Raw genomic sequence first — 19,692 nt, 5'->3', positions numbered from 1 at the left:
AAAAAAACTCCTGGGCTTAGTTCCAGCTGTCCTCTCAGAGACGCACTGTCAGTAAGTGGAGTGGCCTTGTTTACGCCCCAGAATGCTACCTACCTGCCTTTTACTGGCACTTGCGCTTGATGAGATGTCGGGTTGTTCAACTGGTTAATTGACTTATCTCTCAACAATGCAACAATGGAAACCACCCCTAATGTACGTAGATCTTCACCACTTGTAGGCTGTTCTTGTTAGCCCAGTAGTATTAAAGTGATAGAAATATGATGTAGTTGATGCATTGAAAGAAAGAGATAGAGAGAGTGAGAGAGCTATAATTGGGCTTGTGTATGTTACCACCATAATCTCTCAATCTCTTTAAAATAGACATGTTTCTCTGTCGTGTATAATATTCATAGATGTACACTCTGTGTTACTGTAAAGCGAATGTGTTGAAAACAACACAACTTGCATTGTTTTTTAACACATCTCTGTGTCCAGATAGGGATAACACAGTCTGTGTTGTTTCCAAAACATTCGTTTTATGTAAGAGTGCAGCTATATGTCATGCTGTAGCTTTGATTAGCTTGTGTGCAGAAAGCTCTGGTGTTGCATGAGAAGCTCAGAAGGCTCTCTGGCATGTGTGCCTGTCTCACTCTGGCTCAGATCTGGTACAGCCCTGGCATGGACTCAGTGGACCCTTGGCTGTATGAGTAACACAGGACCAGCAGGGTCACCTGTGCATATCATAGTATCATAGTTTGCACCATCAATATGCGTCATCGCCTCTTCAATAACGTCAATTGGCGTAGATGGTGCTTTGGTATGTATTGGTCATGCATCGGAGGTTTCATTTAGAAGACTTGTTGAAGTCTCTCTCGAACCGCAGCTAATTCATCTGATTGGTTTGAGGACTACTAACTCATGCTTACAGGCTGCAGAAGAAATGCAATTATTTCCTGGAAAAAGAGCACTGGTCCATCAATGCATCAAAGTAATACTTTATCATTGATGTGTATTGGTAATTGGATACTTGTGCTTCAAAAGAAAACTAATGACCTAGCCTACAGATGGCAACTCAGTACCTCTGTGATGTCAGCTAGGTTATGAAACATGTTGTCAGCGGAGGTGATTTTGAAAGAACATATATTTTTGTAAATCATAATTCTTTTGAAATTCTCTAATGTTTATTATTATTTATTGTCTAAAGTTGACTAAGGGAGAATCAGTTCCAAGGAAAACAAGGCATCACGTGAAGTTTTAGGAAGTGAATTTTATTCAAATAAATAGCCACATAAATAAAACAATCTTTTCATTTCTAGTTCACTCTTTCACCTTCATACAAAACACACTTTTCTCACGCACACACACAAACACACACAGCAAGGAAATTGGGAAATTACACCAGCAATTGAAAATAACCAAAAAGAAACAGAGACATGTTTACAGAACTGCATCAACGGTGTAGTGTTTCCCATGGTTACATGTTACATCACTGGTCGTAACCTTCTGAATTCTTCCTCGGAAACAAAGAGGGTTTTTTTTTTCAAATGAGCAATATTCTAATAAAGTGCATTTCTTTCCAACAAAGCAAAGTAAACAGAAGTATCAAAAAAATGGATTTTGTTTAGAAAACCATAGACTGAAGCGTTTGGGTAACCGGTTTATGTGCTTTTCGAATCCTGAACCGAAATCAACCTGTATTTTTTTTCCACATGTAAGATTTGTTCGAAAAAAGGCACAAGCGTTGGTGGTGAGTGCAATCAAACTACATCATTGGACTGAGCACATGTTAACACTGTGTAATGACTGACTGATCCCACCACAAACCTTTTTTCTGAATAAAGTTTTGAACATTGTCTCGTATTGTTCTTGACAAGGAGAAACGCTTTTCAAAGATATTTTGAATCGACCAAGCAGAGCATAAAAGTGGAACACCACTTATGGAGAATTGTCACAGCAAATTCAATGGTGGTGTTTCAACAACATACAGTTCATCTGAAATAAAATAAAAAAAGCACATAAAACTCAGACACAGGGTCGCAATCTACTTCTAGCACCTAAGAGCAATTGTATCTTGAGCAAAACAACTTATCCAGAAAGTCTATTGCTACAAGTTATCAACTCGATTTCAAAAGTAAAGTAATAATAATATATATAAATACAACCATGGTCCTTGTGAGACAGAGAAAGCCACAACATCTAATCATGGAAGTTACTTCTGCTGAAGTGAAATGCTAAGTAAGCAGTATACTGAGAGCTACGGAGAGCTAATGTCAAAAAGGCAGTGATACATCTACCTCCTTCTCTTTGGCTTACACTAGTACTGCCATTTACACCAAGACTCAAAGGCAACCTGTGTTGTGTAGAGACGGAAAAAAAAACGCAAGTCAACATGGCCTCTACTAAACGAATATATGTTATTCTATACTCTGTGTTCAAATAATCTCATACAATCATAAAAAAGAAGTTAGAAAACAACCACTTTAGGCATGTGTCGCCCCTTTGTTTCCTACATGAGCTTTCTCACCTGGTTTCTCTACATTTCAATGTGAAATATTGCACTATTCCCCAAAAAAGCTTTTTTGTTCTCTCTGTTCTGCTAGCATGAAATCCAATTGCTGTGCTGCAATTAGTCACTGCAGAGATAAGCTGGGCTTCTCATCTGCTCATTAATGTAGCACAACACATACTGTAAGCAATAATTTATATATTACAACAACAAAAAAAAAAAGCCTTTTGTGTAGATCATAAATTGAGTTTCTGCTCTGAAATTCTTATTTCTGGTGGAGGAAGAGGTAGTGATATGATGCCACTCTTCAATTATTTTTTTTTTGAGGAGGAGGGATTAACAAAGAAATCAAATAATTGGTCTGAGGTCAAATACTTGATGTCTGAACAGGAGCACATGTCTGTCATCACAGAAGGTGCAGCAAAATAAACTGTGTGTGTGTATGTGTGTGTGGATCAAAGGCTGGACATGACGTAATACAAAGCAGCAAAGCGGCTCATGTTCTCAGTCTTAGTGTGAACACACACAAACACACACACTGCACCAAGCTCAGATGGTCTACCAGTTAAAGTACATTTTGTGTTTCTGTCATCAAGCTAAAAGTTCACATATCCTCCTCCACGTTTTTAAGCATCATAACGTACCAGTTGAATCTCTGTTTTTCTCTAAGAGAAGCAGCTTTAACCCAGCAAAGTGTTACTGAGGCAATCACAGTTAACAATGATAGCATTTTTGTTGAGAATTGTGGAAGTTTTGGATGTCTGATACTGCATTTTCCATACTGGACTGCTACAAAAAATGTAAATCAAAGCAAACCAAAAATCCAAAAACTTTGGTCTTACCTAACAAAATGAAAAACTCACTTAGTTAGCAAAACTAAAAGAAAAAAAATAAAATCAGGAAGACGTGCAGTTCCTGCACTCTCATACAATAAAATAATTAAAAAAAACAGCTCTGACTGACATAAGCATTTTTTTTCTTGGAAGTCAGTCCTCTATTCTTCAAGTGAGTCCATTCGTTTGTACTCTCCATAGCTTTCCCCTTGGGCAAGGGCCGATTCCTTATTGCTTGTAAGGGAAGTCCAGAGTCTGACAGGAGGGGAGGGCCTCCACAGAGAGTTTGGTTATTGCTTCTTCGTTTGAATCCTAGATGCATGAGACAACAAGCACTAACACCGTGTATTTGCATGTTGTTCAAAATGTGGAATTGTCATTTGCATCTTTTTTTGTGTGTTTTCTTTTTTGTAAAATGTAAAAAAAAGAAAAACAAATCTACTGATTGCATCTAAAAGGATGCAATGCCTTCATTTTCTTTCTTTATGTTTTTTTTTGCTACCATCACAAACAAAGTCAGATGGTTACAACTCAACACTTCTGTCTGTTTGATCATGTCAGTGACTGTCCACTTCTCAGCTGGTCAGCTGGTGTCATTCAGCCAATCAAAGACGAGAGAAGGACAGACAGAATGAGAGGGAGAGAGCAAAACTAGTGTGATAAATCTGGCTCTCTCTTGTCATCATAGCCTCTCCATTAGCTTCTTCTATTTCTTCCGCCCTACGGAACTTCAAATGGTGTCCAGTGTGCTACTGCTGCCTGCCTACTCACTTCACCATCACACAGCTGCTGAGCTGCTGCTGCTGCTGTCCACTGCAGACCATCTCCTGGACCTCAGGGTTTTGTGAGGCCCTGTTGCCTAGCCCCCAGCTGCCCTGCTGGGGGAAGAAGGAGAAGGGCCCCTGGGCTTGTGCCAGGGCCTGGAGGTGCTGGTGGCTGTGAGTTACCTGGGGCTGGAGGGGGTGGTGAGGGTGCTGGCTGATGTGCAGATGCGCCTCCAGCAGGTGGGCGGTGGAGACCACGGGGGACAGGGACGAGGAAGACGAGGAAGAGGAGGAGCAGGAGGAGGAGGTGGAGGAGGAGCGGGAGGAGGAGGTGGAGGTAGAAGAGCAGGAGTCCATGGGCTGGCGCCAGAGGGAAGCCTGTTGTTGGGGCTGGGGCTGAAGCGCCAGAGGGGTCTGCTGACACATGGGCAGCAGCACCGGGGCCTCGGAGAACAGGGCGGCCGGGGCGAAGAGGTTGGTGGGGGGAGGGGAGGGTGGGTGCTGGTGCTGGTGCTGGTGCTGATGCTGATGCGACTGGGAGAGGAAGAGGACGGGCTGCTGAGTGGTCACCGTGGCGACCGAGGGCTGCTGGGACTGCACCTGAGGCTGGCTCTGGTGCTGAATCTGGAGCATCCTGTGTAACAGAAAAAAAAGCAAAGAACACCATTAACACCATAGTCTCTTAACTCCCAACTCAGGACTATATGCAACGTGACACATTGAGGTTAATATGAAGACTGCGAGAGGTAAGTATCTGACCTCTGCTGGTGCAGGACCTCCTCCAGCATGCTGCGACCGCTCGTGGCACACATGGCTGGACCGATGGAGCCGCGGCTCCCCCGGGGGGCGCAAGATGTTGGGGGGCACACCTGCCGCGTCAGCCCCTTGATCTTGTTGAGCCCCAGAAGGCCTTTGGTCCGAGTGTTCTTCCGCAGCTGCTGCCGGAATGCCTTCAGGCCTGGAGACGAGTCAAAGGTCAAAAGTTGGAGACTGTGTCTAGAGACTGTGGTAATGTTATAGCCCATAGCTATGGGAGACATGGTGATATAAGTAGGACATGGAAAGAACATCCATCAACACCCCCCCCACCCCCACCCCACCCCACCCTGTGAATTTGTAGAAACCCGTGCTCACCTTGAGTGAGGGAGGTGTCGGAGGCTCTGCGGCCCTCCTGGAAGCTGGCGGCGTGAAGACTGCCCTGGGCCTGCAGGAGCCGGTTGGAGGAGAGGGCCAGAGGGGTTCCGGCAGTGGCCAGCGCTCCGGGGCCCATCCCAGAGCTCAGCAGGGTAGACAGGCCCTCCATAGGGGTGGACAGGGCAGGGTGGGGGTTGGACGAGGACTTGAGGCAGCTGTCGGAGGAGGCGGCGTCAGAAGGGCTGACCACGATACCTGCAGAGAGAGAGAGAGAGAGAGAGAGAGAGAAAGAGGGACAAATACCCATGAGTCTGTGTTCTGTCCGCTGCGTGGACGCTTTAACCCTTAAAGGAGTACCGTCACACCGGTGTGACGGGAATGTTGAGAAATGAACGTTCTAAAGAATATCTGGGTTCATTGAATTCAACAGAATTTTAGAACCTTCAATTGTTGCGGAACTTAGAACGTTCAAAAACCTACACCTTTAAGGGTTAATAAGGAAGTGACTCGAGACGTCTCCCGTTACAAAGTTTTTTTTTTTTGTTTTTGCGCTGGGTACTCACAGGGAGGGTTGCACTGGTGGAAGCGAGCCGACACCTCGGCGAGCGTGTGCCGACGGGACGCTGTGCTGTGCAGCACGGGCGGCTGGGTGACGATGGCAGAGACCTCCTCGTCCTCCAGGTCACGCGGGCGCACCTCCTCACTGATGGTGGTCTCCAGCAGGCTGTTGGGCGAGATGGAGCGGTTCCACAGCAGGCCGCTCAGGCTGGCCTCGACAGGGCACACCACGCGCTGGGAGATAGGGAGAGGAGGGGGGAGGTGCATTCACGTTAGAGCCACTGTCTGACAGGAGGAGGAGTAGAGGAGGGGAGGAGGGGTGGGGGTGCACTGCACATCTGCAACATGAAACAAGGGAAAGGGTCTAAGCACCACACAGCTGGTGGCAATGGAAAAGTTCATCTAGTTGGCATGCAAGAAGGAAAATTACAGGCTACTGGCGAAGGGCTGAGTGGGTGTTTTGGGGAAAATCGGGAGAAGATGCTCACCTGGAAAAGGCCGCTCTGGTCGCATTCCATGTCGGAATGCATGGGCGCACTCTTCTTGGCCTGAAGCGGGAAGGCGGATCTGAATCCATCTGCAGACTCCATGATCACCTCTGGGGCAGCGGAGTCGGACGTGCTCCTGGGTCTCTGGGTCCAGGCTCCACACTGGCGGCTGAGCTGCTGACTGCGGTGCTCCTTCACGCGCTCCAGCAACAGGTAGTAGATGGCAGAGAAGTGGTTGTAGCTGCTGCTCTGGAGAGACTGCAACAGGTGGGAAAGCAAATGGAATTAGAACCTCCCAATAAGCTTGGTTTGGATACCTAGTGTTTGAAGCTTACAGCAACCCCCCTCACGCACACGCACACACACACACACACACACACACACACACACACACACACACACACACACACACACACACACACACACACACACACACACACACACACACACACACACGTGTGCCATGAGAAAGCAAAGCCTGATCCTGTCAGATGGAGCTGCGAGAACAACAGTGCGTAAGTATGCAATATGCTGGCTTAAGAAAACAGATGCCAGTTATCCAGCCTAATGCCGATGGCAAAATGCCCCTAAAGCCAGGAGGCGAGTGGGGGATATCAGGTCCCTCTGGTTGTGGTGCCTGCGAGAGGGTGGCACAATGCCAATACTAATTCCCTGGCCCCGCCACGCACAAACACCTTCCCTTATGTGTGTTGTTAACCATACAACCTCACTCGTTCCCTTCACTAATGCACAGACTTTATCCCTGTTCCAAACCGTCCATCCGTCTACCTACTGACAGCACTCGGACACTCACCTCCACTGTCCTCTGCCGGTCGATGCCCAGGGTCTGCATGATGCCCAGCACGGGCTCGCTGTAGTCGCCCAGGTTGGAGTTGTAGTCGGTGAGGGACAACGAGAGCGCCTGGTGCGGGGCGCTGGGGTCGGCCAGCATCCAGCGGTGCTGCTTGATCTGGGCCACGGTGATCCGCTTGGCAGGGTCCACCACCAGCATCTTACGGATCAGGTTCTCACAGTCTGGATGAAAGAGGAGAGCAAGTTGTTAACAATGAAGGCCTAACACAAAGGGGAATTACAGATAAACCAGCCGTGAAGGAATGAGAGGAGAAAACAGCGGGTAGGAGAAAAGGACAGTAAGAGAAGATGGCTGGGTTTATAGACCCTTTCAACAATAAAAACAAAAACAATGCTTGAACGTTCTATTTGGGCCCCAATCTACGTCCTCTGCATTAAGATAACATATGGAATGTTAAAAAGGAAGTCTTGTGGGGCCAACTATGATGCTGATAATGGAACTCTCTTGAAAGGGTTTCTATGGTAACGGTGGTGTGTCTTACCTTGAGACATAAAGTAGGGGATGCGGAAGCGGCCCTCCGTCACTCGCTGTCTCAGGGCGGGCAGGCTGGCCCCATCAAAGGGCAGAGAACCACAGACCAAAACGTAGAGAACCACACCCAGGCTCTGCAAAGCACACAGGAAGAGAATGTTACAAACTCTGTTTGACTTTTTTTTGGACATTGCTGTAATCTGATGAGGATGACAATGCTGTAAAGTTGATGAAGATGCATACCCAGATGTCCAGCTGTGGGCCTTCATACTCCTTTCCCTCGAAGACTTCGGGTGCGGCGTAGGGCGGGCTACCGCACCATGTGGACAGAGGCTCTCCAGCATTGTAGAAGTTCCCAAAACCAAAGTCTGCGAGGCACATGAAAGGAAGGAATAGAGAAAAATGCAGAGAGACAGGGATGGAGATAGAGAGAGAGAGAGAGAGAGAGAGAGAGCGAGAGAGAGAGAGAAATTTAATTAAATATCCCCAAGGCCTGGCAATTGGCCAGTAATCAGAATTCTCAATGTGATCTTTCACCTAAAGTAGGGCAGCCTGGTAATGTGGTGTAATTAAATACAAACAGTCATAATGAAAGAATGTGTAATTACGGAAAATACATTAGGAATCTTTCCCAACAGAGCTAGGATTCATGAGGCAATTATATTGGCTGTGTGATTTTCTTACTGAGTTTTACCTTATTACATTATCTTATCAATGAATGCAGCTCTTAAGGCTTTTGCCCAGCGCCCAAAAGTGTGTCACAGCCTGGCTACTGAACCAGTGAGTACCCTGTCACCCTGTGCCCTGTGCCCACCTGCCAGCTTAATGTTCATGTTGGCGTCGAGAAGCAGGTTCTCTGTCTTGAGGTCGCGGTGGACGATGTGGTGACGGTGGCAGTAGTCCACCGCTGTCAGAATCTGCCAGAACTTCTTGCGGGCCTCCTCCTCACTCATCCGGCCATTGGTTGTCAGGTAGTCTGTAGAGGGAGAGAAAGACAGAGAGAGAGAGAGAGAGAGAGAGAGAGAGACAGAGAGAGAGAGAGAGAGGAGTCTAGGTTAGCCTTGTTGTCCCGAGATAACAATAACACAGACAGGTGGGCAGACAGACAGTCCACTCTAAAGCCCCAGAGGTGGGTCTAGTGTTACTGTGGCGGCAAGAACATCAGCTTATCTGCTCCATGTGGTTACATAAAGCCTGAAAATCCCACACCTGTTCCCCCCACTGAAGCCCCAACCCCACCAGCACTCAGCAAGCTAAATACCACTAAGCTTATCTCTAGACCACACTGACCACCCTGTCTCAACACCAAGCTCAAAGCAGTAAAAGACGTCACTAAAAAATTCCCACATGCCAATTATCCCCCCCAACTGTATGGCAGCCTAGGAGGTACAAAAAGCCAGAATATTCTAAAAATGTATGGCAGCCTGGGAGGTACAAAAACCCAGAATATTCTAAAAATCTACTCACCAAACATCTCGCCATTTTTCGCATATTCTGTGACAATGTACAGCATGTCTTTCGTCTCCATAACCTGGAGGCAAAACAAAAGAATGGAATAATACATTACTCTTAGTAACTAATACATTCCTACATTCCTACATCACATTCCAATGAAGATTTAAGAGCAACGTGACCAGTATGAGTAAAACAGAATAATGTTTCCACGGAATAATGTGACTCAAACTCTAAAGCATTTTTTGGTGTGTTTTTGTGTTCTCTTGTGGGCACACTTGTTCTCGTTTGTTCCCTATCTGCTGCCATCCACACGTGACAGCTTGGTTTTCCATGCTGTGTGTGCTTACATAAGGGAACTGTCAGGTACTTCCTGAATGTCCTTTATTTATAGTAGAACATGAGCAGACAAAATGACACATACACTCAGACATACACTCAGACATACACACAACATACAACACACACACACACACACACACACACACACACACACACACACACACACACGCACACACACACACACACACACAGTCAAACAATTCCTTCTATGTATATCTCATTTTCTGAAACCCCCTCTGTAGTGTACAACAAGTTCCTTGGAACACAAATCACAAGCTGACCCCTGCCTAGCGCATTCCTGCACAGATGGATATATGGGAAATACGTGAGTGAAAAAGCTTCCTGAGAAAACAGGAATCGACTTGTGTATTAGGAATGCCTGGAGCATATCCAGCAGTGGCCTATGTGAAAACTATACACTGGCAAGCGTGCGGAATTGAAAACAAAAGGAATGGAACGGCAGGAGGGAAGATGCAATGTCCCATTGTCTTCCTGGAACATCCAAAAAACCTTCCCAGGAGATCCCTCAGGGTGAGGCGGTTGGCAGTGCATGGTAGTAACATAACACACTACTGAGAAGCACTGGCTTGCACAACAGCTCCCGAGAAAATAAAATAAATAAATAAAAAAAAAACCAGAGAGAAGAGACCTATGTGAAACGAATGAGACCAAATGTGTTGACAGAAATATCTCCAGGCCCTGCGCGGGGTGACGGAAATTTACCAAAGTGTCTTAAAAAAACAAACAAAAAAACAGGGGCCAGTTACACAACCTCTAGTGTTCACCATTTACTGGGAATGAGGTCAAGTTAGAGTGGGATAAAAGGCCCCTTTTTATCTCCAGATAGCCGTCGATTCCGAAGAATCCAGCCCCTCTACATCAACCCGGAGGTGCCAGTGATGTCACCTCTTCCAGAGGAAAAGGAGTGCTTGAGTGACCGAGTACAAACACACACACACACACACACACACACACACACACAGACACGTAATAATCGTCACTTTTTCCCTCACTGCAGGAAAAGTGCTGGGGAGTGTGGGAGAGACCAGGATTGCCTAGTTAAGAGGCTGTACTGTTTTCAGGGGGAAATGAGCTGTCTGTCTTGTGACTGCCTCGATGAAAAGAAAAAGAAAATGTGAAGGGGGGGAAAAATCATTGTGTTTATACAGGCAGTGAGAAAACGGAAACTGCAGCTTATCATGACAGGTCACGGGTCACCAGATCCATTGCCCTTTTTTTTCTTTCCCTCTTGAGGGTTTTCCTTTTATATCCCTCTCGCCTATTTCTTAAATAAACAGACACTTCAGTAGATCCATCTTATAGTTTATCCCTGTCATTAAAGGAGCCGGGAAGGGGAAAAAATGGAGGACGTGATCACTACACCGCATTCCAATTCACTCCCTCTCCGCTGTTCAAACACCATTCAATCTGCTCTGTTTGAACTATCATCTCTTTCCCTTTCCCACCAAACACAGAAGGACATTGACCCAGCTCGACGTTATGAAAGTGGCACAGATTTTAGGACCCTGCTCAAAGTGACAACTGTTCACGAGGGCTTGGTCATCCATATTCGTCATAATTTGATGCTTGCTGGCTGGCTCATGGTACAGAAACAGCTCTCTCCTCAATATGACCATAACCAGGTCAGTGTGCCAGTGAAATCTCATGAAGATTAATTCTGCTAATCTCCACAGGCTTGGTAAGAGAAAACGACTGATTGTCAGAGGCTCATGGGAGAGACCTCCAGCCACAAACAACTGTCTGGACTACTATTGCAATGAAGCAATCCTTGGGGTATGTACCTCCACGAATGGGATTTGATTTCCTAGTATTTCAGTGGCTGAGGGGGAAAAAAGCCAAAATTTCACAAGCTCAGCACAGGTCGCATAATCCATAAACAAGAGCAAAAGGCCCTAATGCCACACAGGGAATGAAAAAAAAATGAAATAAAAAAATGAAATTGGGGGTGAACATTTCTAGGGCAAATGAAAACGCTGACATGTGCGTAGGTGCCCACTGAGGAAAATGGCCAACTCTTAGGAGTTACCAGGATGCAGTCAGATTCCAGCGTCTTAAAATCTTTATTGTCTCTGGAGACGGGCTGCTTCACGTGAGGGCTAGTACACACTCCACCTGCACTAATTAACATGGACAGCCAACACACCCAGAGAGGCTAACCCCTTAAGTCGCCAAATACACACACACCCACACACACACGCAATCGTCATCGTGGTCCAGAGGGATTGCACTAATGCAACGTGCCTAGGTGATCAACAGTCCCTTTCAAAGCTGAGAGAGCTTTTGCTTTGCCCTTGTGTGACCATAACTAAGGCAACTCGGTACAACCACACATCTGTGGACACACTACACAACATCAAGGTAGCCATTTGTGCCCTTAACAACGTATGCTAAATTCCAGTTTTGCACTTAAGCCAAGCCTCCCTAAATTTATGACACTTACTGCAACATCGAAACATGAAAATAGCATAGGATACAATGAGATGGGATACGATGAGAACACACCTGCACACAGGGATAGCACAAATTATTTCTCCCTTCTTGACAAGAAATACCCTTGCTTAAGTTTAACCTCAAATGCACCACTGCACCCATATCTGAGCAATATCACTGTTCTGCAACCGGTCTCCATAAAGTGTGTATTATGATAGTAATGCCTCTAGCGTTTTATTTTTTTTGATCAGGGTCCTAATTGTTACTCTTAAATGATATGAGGCACTTGGGATGAATTTCTGTAGCAGCTTGAGTAACTGGAGAGGAGACCCACCTGGTAGAGCTTTATGATATGAGGGTGGTTGAGAAGCTTCATTATCTGCACCTCTCTGTAGATTTTCTCCAGGTTTGAGGAGTTGAGCCGGGTCTTATCAATAATTTTGATAGCCACCTATGAGGGGGAAAATATATTTTTATTATACATTTTATTTTTCATATGGCATTAAATGCATCACAATGTCAGTGTCAGTATTATGAATGATATGTTCGGTTATAATTACATGCAAGTAGACTATAACAACACAACTGTAATAACAATTAGGAGCAAAGAAAATAAATTGAATGCATAATTTACAGCAAGTGAATGTTTACCTGTGTTTTGGTGACTTTGTGTCTTGCCAGCTTGACAACAGCGAAGTTTCCTTTGCCCAGAGTGCGGATGATTTCATAGAAACCGACCTGGAGGGGCCTGCCTTGCGAGGGATTGGGCTGAGACCCCGGACCGCTCTCTGTCATGATCACCATGGTGCTAGGCTGTGGTTTTATATTGCTGACGGAATTTCTGTCGTTTTGATTAAGGTAGCTTATGCCGTACCTGGAATACAAAAGAAGGCTGCTGTCAATGTATAAAACAAACAACAATAACAGGTGCATAGCCAAGTTATTATTATTATTATTATTATTATTATTATTATTATTATTATTATTATTATTCGTAGTGAGGCGGAATTAAATATAGGCTAACTAGTAGGCTATTCTACTATAGGCTACACTACGCCTTCTCTACTGCGCCGCTGTAAGGTAAGTGAAATTATCAAATTGTGTTAGTGATTGTAGGCTATGTCAGTAGTTGTAGTAGTAGTAGTAGCAGTAGTAGTAGTAGTAATAATAATAATAATACATAATTTCTTGGCTCATTATTTGCATTAAATAGGTAGAAAATGACTAAAACTATGACGCACAGTTGCCTGCTGCGAAGCATTGAAAGTAGTCCATAATGACTTTGACAGCTGTTGGATGTGAATACGAGGATGTGAATACGAGGAAAAGGTTTACTGTCTTTACTTTTACCTTAATGCGAGTTTGTAGTAGGCTATATCTGTACACCACATAGAAAACCTAAGGCAAACAACAAAGAAACAGTACTTACCTTAATACAGTAACGAAATCCACCTCCTTCCACAATCAAAAAGATTCACAACCGCGGATTTACACTTCATTCCACGTTAATAAGCGCTCCGAATAAAAGTATAAAAACTAGGCAAGTTCATCCACTCCCGTATAACTTATAGTGGCATATGTACAAAGACTCTGTCCGCGTGAACCGTAGATTACAAAGAGGACTATTTACAGGGATGACACTTCTGGCCACCAAAGCTTCAGCACTCGCTACTGCGATCCGCTGGTATGCAGGAAAAGGCTACAGGCTGAATCGCCTGATGAGGGAACTCCACCTCTTCCCCGTCCTGCCATAACAAATTGATAGCCACCTCATTAACGTCACACGCGCGTCAGAGCTCGGAGCGGGGCGCAAGGCCGGGTGAGCGCGCAAGGCACAAGTTGCTGGGCAACAGTGCGGCACGGCGTACGGTGACGTGAGTGGTGATGGAGGGGTTGCTTGGAGATGAAGACGATGACGCCAGTCCCAGAGATGTGTCACCACGTGATTTTTCCTCTCAAGCTGTTACTGTGTGTATTCAGCGCGCCTGCTGGAAGGCATTCGCTGCTCGCAGCTTTCGGAACAAAAAAATAATTCAGTGTGAGGGCGGACTATTTCAAGTTTCTCTTAAGGAAGTTTACCTTGATTATTTGAGGAACTAAACTTTGTTTATACATATGTTCAGGGGCGAAGGAGACATTTTGAAAGTGAGGGGGACCAAATTGTGAACACAAACCCATAGTGAGATCAGATTTCCAGATATCAGATCGCCACCTCTGGCCCACTTTCGACCATCATATTTTAAACTTGCCAGAATATTACGATAATACCATTGATTGTTTTCAAAATATTTTTTGATAAAAATGGTGAAAACTGTGAGATGAGCACAACGCCAGATCTGCCCTCAGACCAGCTTCTTGCTATGTGCAATTCTACTTTTATTTATTTTTTTTAGATTTATTTCACACTACTTGGGCCAATGGTAGAATACTGGTCACTACTTGGGCCAATGGTAGAAAAAAGCAACATGATATGTTGAATCATCATGCCTATGATCCAAAAATAGACTACATGATCAAATAGCCTAGTTAGGCCTACTTAAATTGTCTGGTATAAACCAAATTAACTCTCCACGGTGTTTGCAGTTAATATTTATGCAACGTTAGAACTTAACAAGTGTTGGCTTAACAAGTTACCAGTCCAGAACATACAGAAAATTGCAACAGAAAGTTGCTTTTATAATCAACTATTTGTTCCAACAGCATTTAAACAAAGCATTTATAAAATGTAAAAAACAAATTACATAAGAAGTAAAATAAAATATTGTTACTGTAGTAACTGTATCACATTATCCCAAGCTTCTAAGAGCTCCCCACAGGCAGACGTGACACCGCTAAATTCTCAGCTTGTTTATACCCCACACTGAACGGATAAGAACGCTAGGCCCATCACTCAGTCTGGGGTGTGGTAGCCTACTCTCTGGGATTTATGCACCAAGGTAACTGAAGTATCCAATTTGTGTCTTGAAATTATGTTTGAAATAAATGTCTTAGAACAAAAACGTTGATAGACTTATTTTATAGTTAGGCTAGTGAAAACGAGTTGATAAGTAGGCTAGTTGAGTTTGTTATCAATAAACAGCTAATGTCATGTTGAGCAGGAGGAGTTGAGCACTAGGCTACCATAAATCCTCAAATTATGCCCGGGATTGATTCTATTTATAGCAGGACAAATAAAGGCAGGTTCCCATATAATTGCCTACTATACCAATTATTGCCATCAGTCCACTAGAAGACATTGTTTCGATTTAAGTCAATGAAATAACACCTCTTCTTAATATTTTATTATATGTTGTATTGTATTGTATTATATTGGTTGGATTAATAGCCTACGGTTGGCAAAGAAAAGTCGCTTTTCTACCATGGGTCTCCAACACACGTTCTCAAGCTCATTCTTTTGCCGTCCCTTTCGAGCTAATTGCCAGAGGCTGAAGCCTACTACATTTAAACACAATTGTTGCGACTCAAGGCATTCCAGCCTACAAATTTTATTAAAAAAAAGTAGCCTACTAAATCATGCATAATTAAACAATAACTCAATTTAGGCTACTTGGCTACGCATTACGGTTTCCATTACAGCACAACCAATTCAATGTCTCGCTATAAACAGCAGTGGACATCCTGACACTTTTTCAACTGCATGAAACTTAACAGTGAACCATCAAATATCTCCCAGATTTAAGTGCCCATCAGTCCCAACATTTAGCAATATAATCAAACAGTCCAAAAGTAAATTAAATCCCAAACCAAACCGAAAATGCTTTTGATATCCTACCGGTATGCCGCTCCAAACGAAACGCATGTCTAAATGCAGGTTAGAAATATTTTTAAAAGCCTGCCTCGAATACCAGCCTGCCTCAAATAAAGATGATGATGATGAATGATTTATGCTAAGCAAGTAGCCTGGATTATTTTATGATTGTTAGACAAACTGGCTTCAGATATCCAAGAGTGAATATGAGATTGTGCAGTCTTACAGTACTGTAGATGGCTGTGGTAAGTGATGTGATGCTGTTAATGGGGAGTAGTTAGCGCAAATCCTATATGTTATTATTTATTTCGCGTATCTATAAAGCTTTTTTTCCTTATCAAAAGTGAGGGGGACGACGGCTGTCTCTTCAGCACTGCGGGGGACATATCCCCCTCATCCCCCGTGCCTCCTGCGCCCCTGCATATGTTTTAGCATTGTCCACCATTTTCCTTTTAATGCAATGATCTTTAACATTGTGCTAAATAGGGCTCCATAAAGGGAGAGTTACAACTATTTGCATGCATGCATAGACATATAATTCCCCCTAACTGCAATTCACCTACACACAAACACACACTAACACACACACACACACACACACACACACAGACACACACACACACACACACACACTATAATCCACCCTAATCTCTGCAGAATGAGAAAGGGTAGGGTGTGAGCATGTGTGTGTGTGGTGTGTGTGTGTGTGTCTGTTTGCTTCCATATCTGTTTTAGGTACTTATTTTGTATGCTGTACAGTACAACAGGCAGTTGATATGTCAGATGTATCCTTATGCAGCCTTATGCTGCAAAGCCTTTATGCAGGTTTATCATTTCCAGATAAACATGCATGCATTCACCCCCCCCCCCCCCCTACTCGTACCACCACCACCACCACCACCACCACACACACACACAATCAATGCATGCATAACCCACACATAACCCATGCATGCATTAGGGCAGCCGTGGCCTACTGGTTAGTGCTTCAGACTTTAACAGGAGGGTTGCTGGTTCGAACCCTGACCAGTAGGCACGGCTGAAGTACCCTTGAGCAAGGCACCTAACCCCTCACTGCTCCCCGAGCGCCGCTGTTGTTGCAGGCAGCTCACTGCGCTGGGATTAGTGTGTGCTTCACCTCACTGTGTGTTCACTGTGTGCTGAGTGTGTTTTACTAATTCACGGATTGGGATAAATGCAGAGACCAAATTTCCCTCACGGGATCAAAAGAGTATATATACTTACTTATACTTATACTATGCATACACAAATACACAAACACACACACACACACACACACACACACACACACACACATTCATGCATCAGTAAGCATACTTGCTCACTCTAACAGATAATCGATATTCTGAATTTGCATTCAGAGCAAATGCTTCTGGCTCGTTTTCCTGGGAAAGCCATTTGCACAGGCAATGTTTGACATTTAATGGGATAATCACTTTGGCCGTCCCAGTTGCAAAGCACCAGTCTCAACTCAGCAAACAGATAGCATGGCAACGCATCGAAACTGCATCCTGGAGACACAACAGTGTCAGAGGAGGCTCTCCACACACCCACACAAGCATGCATAAATGTATCTTCAGCAAAATACATGGATCTCACATAGGCCTACAACAGCCGGGGGCAACCATTGTACAGATTGCTCACTGATAAGACATACTTTACATATAATTCATTCAAAGCACAAGAAGTCAAAGACTCAGTGATATGCTGCAATTTCACTGAAATACTTGTGGAAATGTCAATAGCGTCATGTGTTGCTGGTTAAGAAACTTGGTGACACACTTGTCTTCACCTTCATCGTTTCCATAGTTCCAGTGACATTAATCACTCGGCCTGATGTCCTCCCCGCCATGTGGGGTTTATTAAAAAGTGATTTATGTCAAGCAGGATCATTTGTTGCAGCAAAACATGTGCAAGATCAATCCTCTTCCCAGCCATGTGCTCGCAAGATGTGCCACAAAACCAGATTTTTCACCTTGCGTCCTACGCCTCGGGCTGAACATCTTGTTCTAATACCTGGGATGGATTACAGAGTTGACTGTTCCTTTTGGGAGGGAAAAAAAACCCCCACTGTTTCATAACAGTGTCTGGTGTGGTTAACTCTTCTCACGTTTTTGTCTGCTTGCAACCACACATGGCGTGCTGTGTGCTGTGCTGTCCATTGGTGGTGTATTGAAAGTGTGAGAAGCAGCCCAGCTAATGCTACACTGCCATAGACCTATATGTGACACTGCACTTGTTTCACAGCAGGTTTCTGTGTGGCAAAAACCGTTGTGAGAGTGGGATTTGCTTTGCTTCTATTGGTGGGGGTGGGTTAGGTTATGTGTGTAGCATGGTCTTGTTTTGACAGTTTTTAGATGAGTCTTGAATGTCACAGTTTCGAGGTGTTGGCACACATTTGTGGTACAGCTGCAGTTTTGCACCCTCGGCTGTTCCCCAAATGACAACCTTGTATGCATTGTTTTAAATAGGATAAGTGATAGCAGAAGTTTTTAACCACACCAACATTAATTGGATAGTCATGTGTGGCACTTTATGTGATTAAATTAATTTGTAGAAATGAATGTTCCCAGAGTGAGCTGGAAAGCACTGTGTCGTCCACACAGTAAATTAAACGCCTGCGAAGGTGGCCAGATGTCTAATTTTAGGTCATTGAGAAAGTCACAATGCTGTTACCGAGTCTTGACATTAATTGGGGGTCTCCCAGACGAAAACTTGACCTTTCCAAAGCAGGGATACGCAGCCTACGTAACTGCGTGACAAGGGTTTTTTCACAAGTGGTACTTGCATGTTCACACACATTTCTCTCTCTCTCTCTCTCTCTCTCTCTCACACACACACGCACACATACACACACACACACACACTCACACACGAACACAAACAAACCAAGCCTTTTCCACTGGTGACCATCGGTGTGAGTTGTCTGAGTCATGGCAAAGACTGGATATTGTAGGAAACTTAAATGTTAAAAAGAGAAAGTGTATGTGACAATGAATTTGACAAAAAAGAAAGTATGAGGGAGGAAGTGGCATAAAGAGAGAGAAAGAGAGAAAGTAAACATCACACCTGCTCCACAAGAGAAGAAAGAGAAAACCGGCCGGCTCTGGCGCTGCTGAATAATCTTAACTCTCGCTAGAGGAATGCAAAGCGCAATGCAAAGGTCTGGACGGCCCAAAGGTCAAACCTCAAACCTCACCTGACGACGCCCCCAGTCGCCGCAGTGACACGCCACACTCCAAATGTCAAAGCAGTATGCCTCTCTTCAATTCACCTACCTGCCTGAGAGGCCTAGCATGCCTGCTGCTGTTTGTGGTGCTATTGGGTGCTGTTGGTGGTGTTGGTGGTGCTGTTGGTGGTGCTGTTGGTGCCTGAGTCCGGCACAGTTTGCATATCTGCGAGTTTTTGCATGTTATCTGCCTCTGATAGGGAATTACTGGTTATATAACTCTACTTGAGAGCCCTGATGCAGTTCTTAGGCTGATGTGCGAGTGAGGGGGTGCAGTGTGTGTGTGTGTGAGTGTGTGTGTGTGTGTGTGTGTGTGTGTGCTTGTGTGTGTGAGAGAGAGAGAGAGAGAGCGAAAGAGAGAGAGTGAGCGAGAGAGAGAAAGAGTGTGTATGTACTGGTGTGTGTGTGTCCATACAGTATGTGCATTACCGTTTCATCAAGTACGATATCTCTGCTGAAATTGCAGACATGGTACATGTTTATAAAATGGATAGTTCCGGTCCTTGATTATGATTGGTTGAATCGCGTTCGATGCCGTTGTATATTTTCCTGATATAGCACGGCTGAGACCGCATTTCGTTCTATATTAATGCGCTTAGAATGCATAACAGTTTAGCATACAAATACACCTGATGCTAACTCTTGTCGAAAAGATCCTCATGTGCAGGTTTAGATGAGGTCTTTACTGCCTCTAAGGCCTGAACACAATAGATGGGAAGAAATTGTAATAGCAACACAATGAAGTCTGACCTGGAGAACAAAAAGGTCCCCTTTTAATTTCCTGGAAATTAAGTGGATTGAACAGAATGTCATGAGGAAGTATGCTGCGCATGCTCGCATGC

General features: G+C 44.6%; 1 protein-coding gene across 2 annotated transcripts; it reads right to left on the bottom strand.

Annotated features, from left to right (window-relative positions):
• Positions 1 to 1,226: 1,226 nt before the first annotated feature.
• On the bottom strand, positions 1,227 to 13,564 carry sik1 (salt-inducible kinase 1). Of its 2 annotated transcripts, XM_076263438.1 has the most exons (13): positions 13,282 to 13,564; positions 12,504 to 12,726; positions 12,187 to 12,303; positions 9,075 to 9,138; positions 8,422 to 8,583; positions 7,851 to 7,975; positions 7,618 to 7,741; positions 7,077 to 7,297; positions 6,263 to 6,520; positions 5,780 to 6,008; positions 5,217 to 5,471; positions 4,842 to 5,040; positions 1,227 to 4,716 (listed from the first exon to the last, which is right to left on the bottom strand). In XM_076263438.1, exons 2-13 carry the CDS (start codon positions 12,654 to 12,656, stop codon positions 4,086 to 4,088), a joined length of 2,538 nt encoding a protein of 845 aa, XP_076119553.1. In that variant the 5' UTR covers positions 12,657 to 12,726; positions 13,282 to 13,564; the 3' UTR covers positions 1,227 to 4,085. The 2 variants fall into 2 exon arrangements, with proteins under 2 accessions (XP_076119553.1, XP_076119552.1); XM_076263437.1 differs by lacking the exon at positions 13,282 to 13,564 and having other exon boundaries at positions 12,504 to 13,223.
• Between the last annotated feature and the right edge of the window lie 6,128 nt (positions 13,565 to 19,692).

This window comes from Alosa pseudoharengus, unplaced genomic scaffold (assembly GCF_046254945.1).
Source record: "Alosa pseudoharengus isolate Yale_2024_CS ecotype anadromous, Long Island Sound unplaced genomic scaffold, YU_APseudo_1.1 YU_APseudo_1.1_scf_3, whole genome shotgun sequence".
NCBI classification, from domain to species: Eukaryota; Metazoa; Chordata; class Actinopteri; order Clupeiformes; family Clupeidae; genus Alosa; species Alosa pseudoharengus.
Note: the sequence above shows the minus strand (reverse complement) of the source record. Positions and strands in the feature narration are given on the sequence as shown.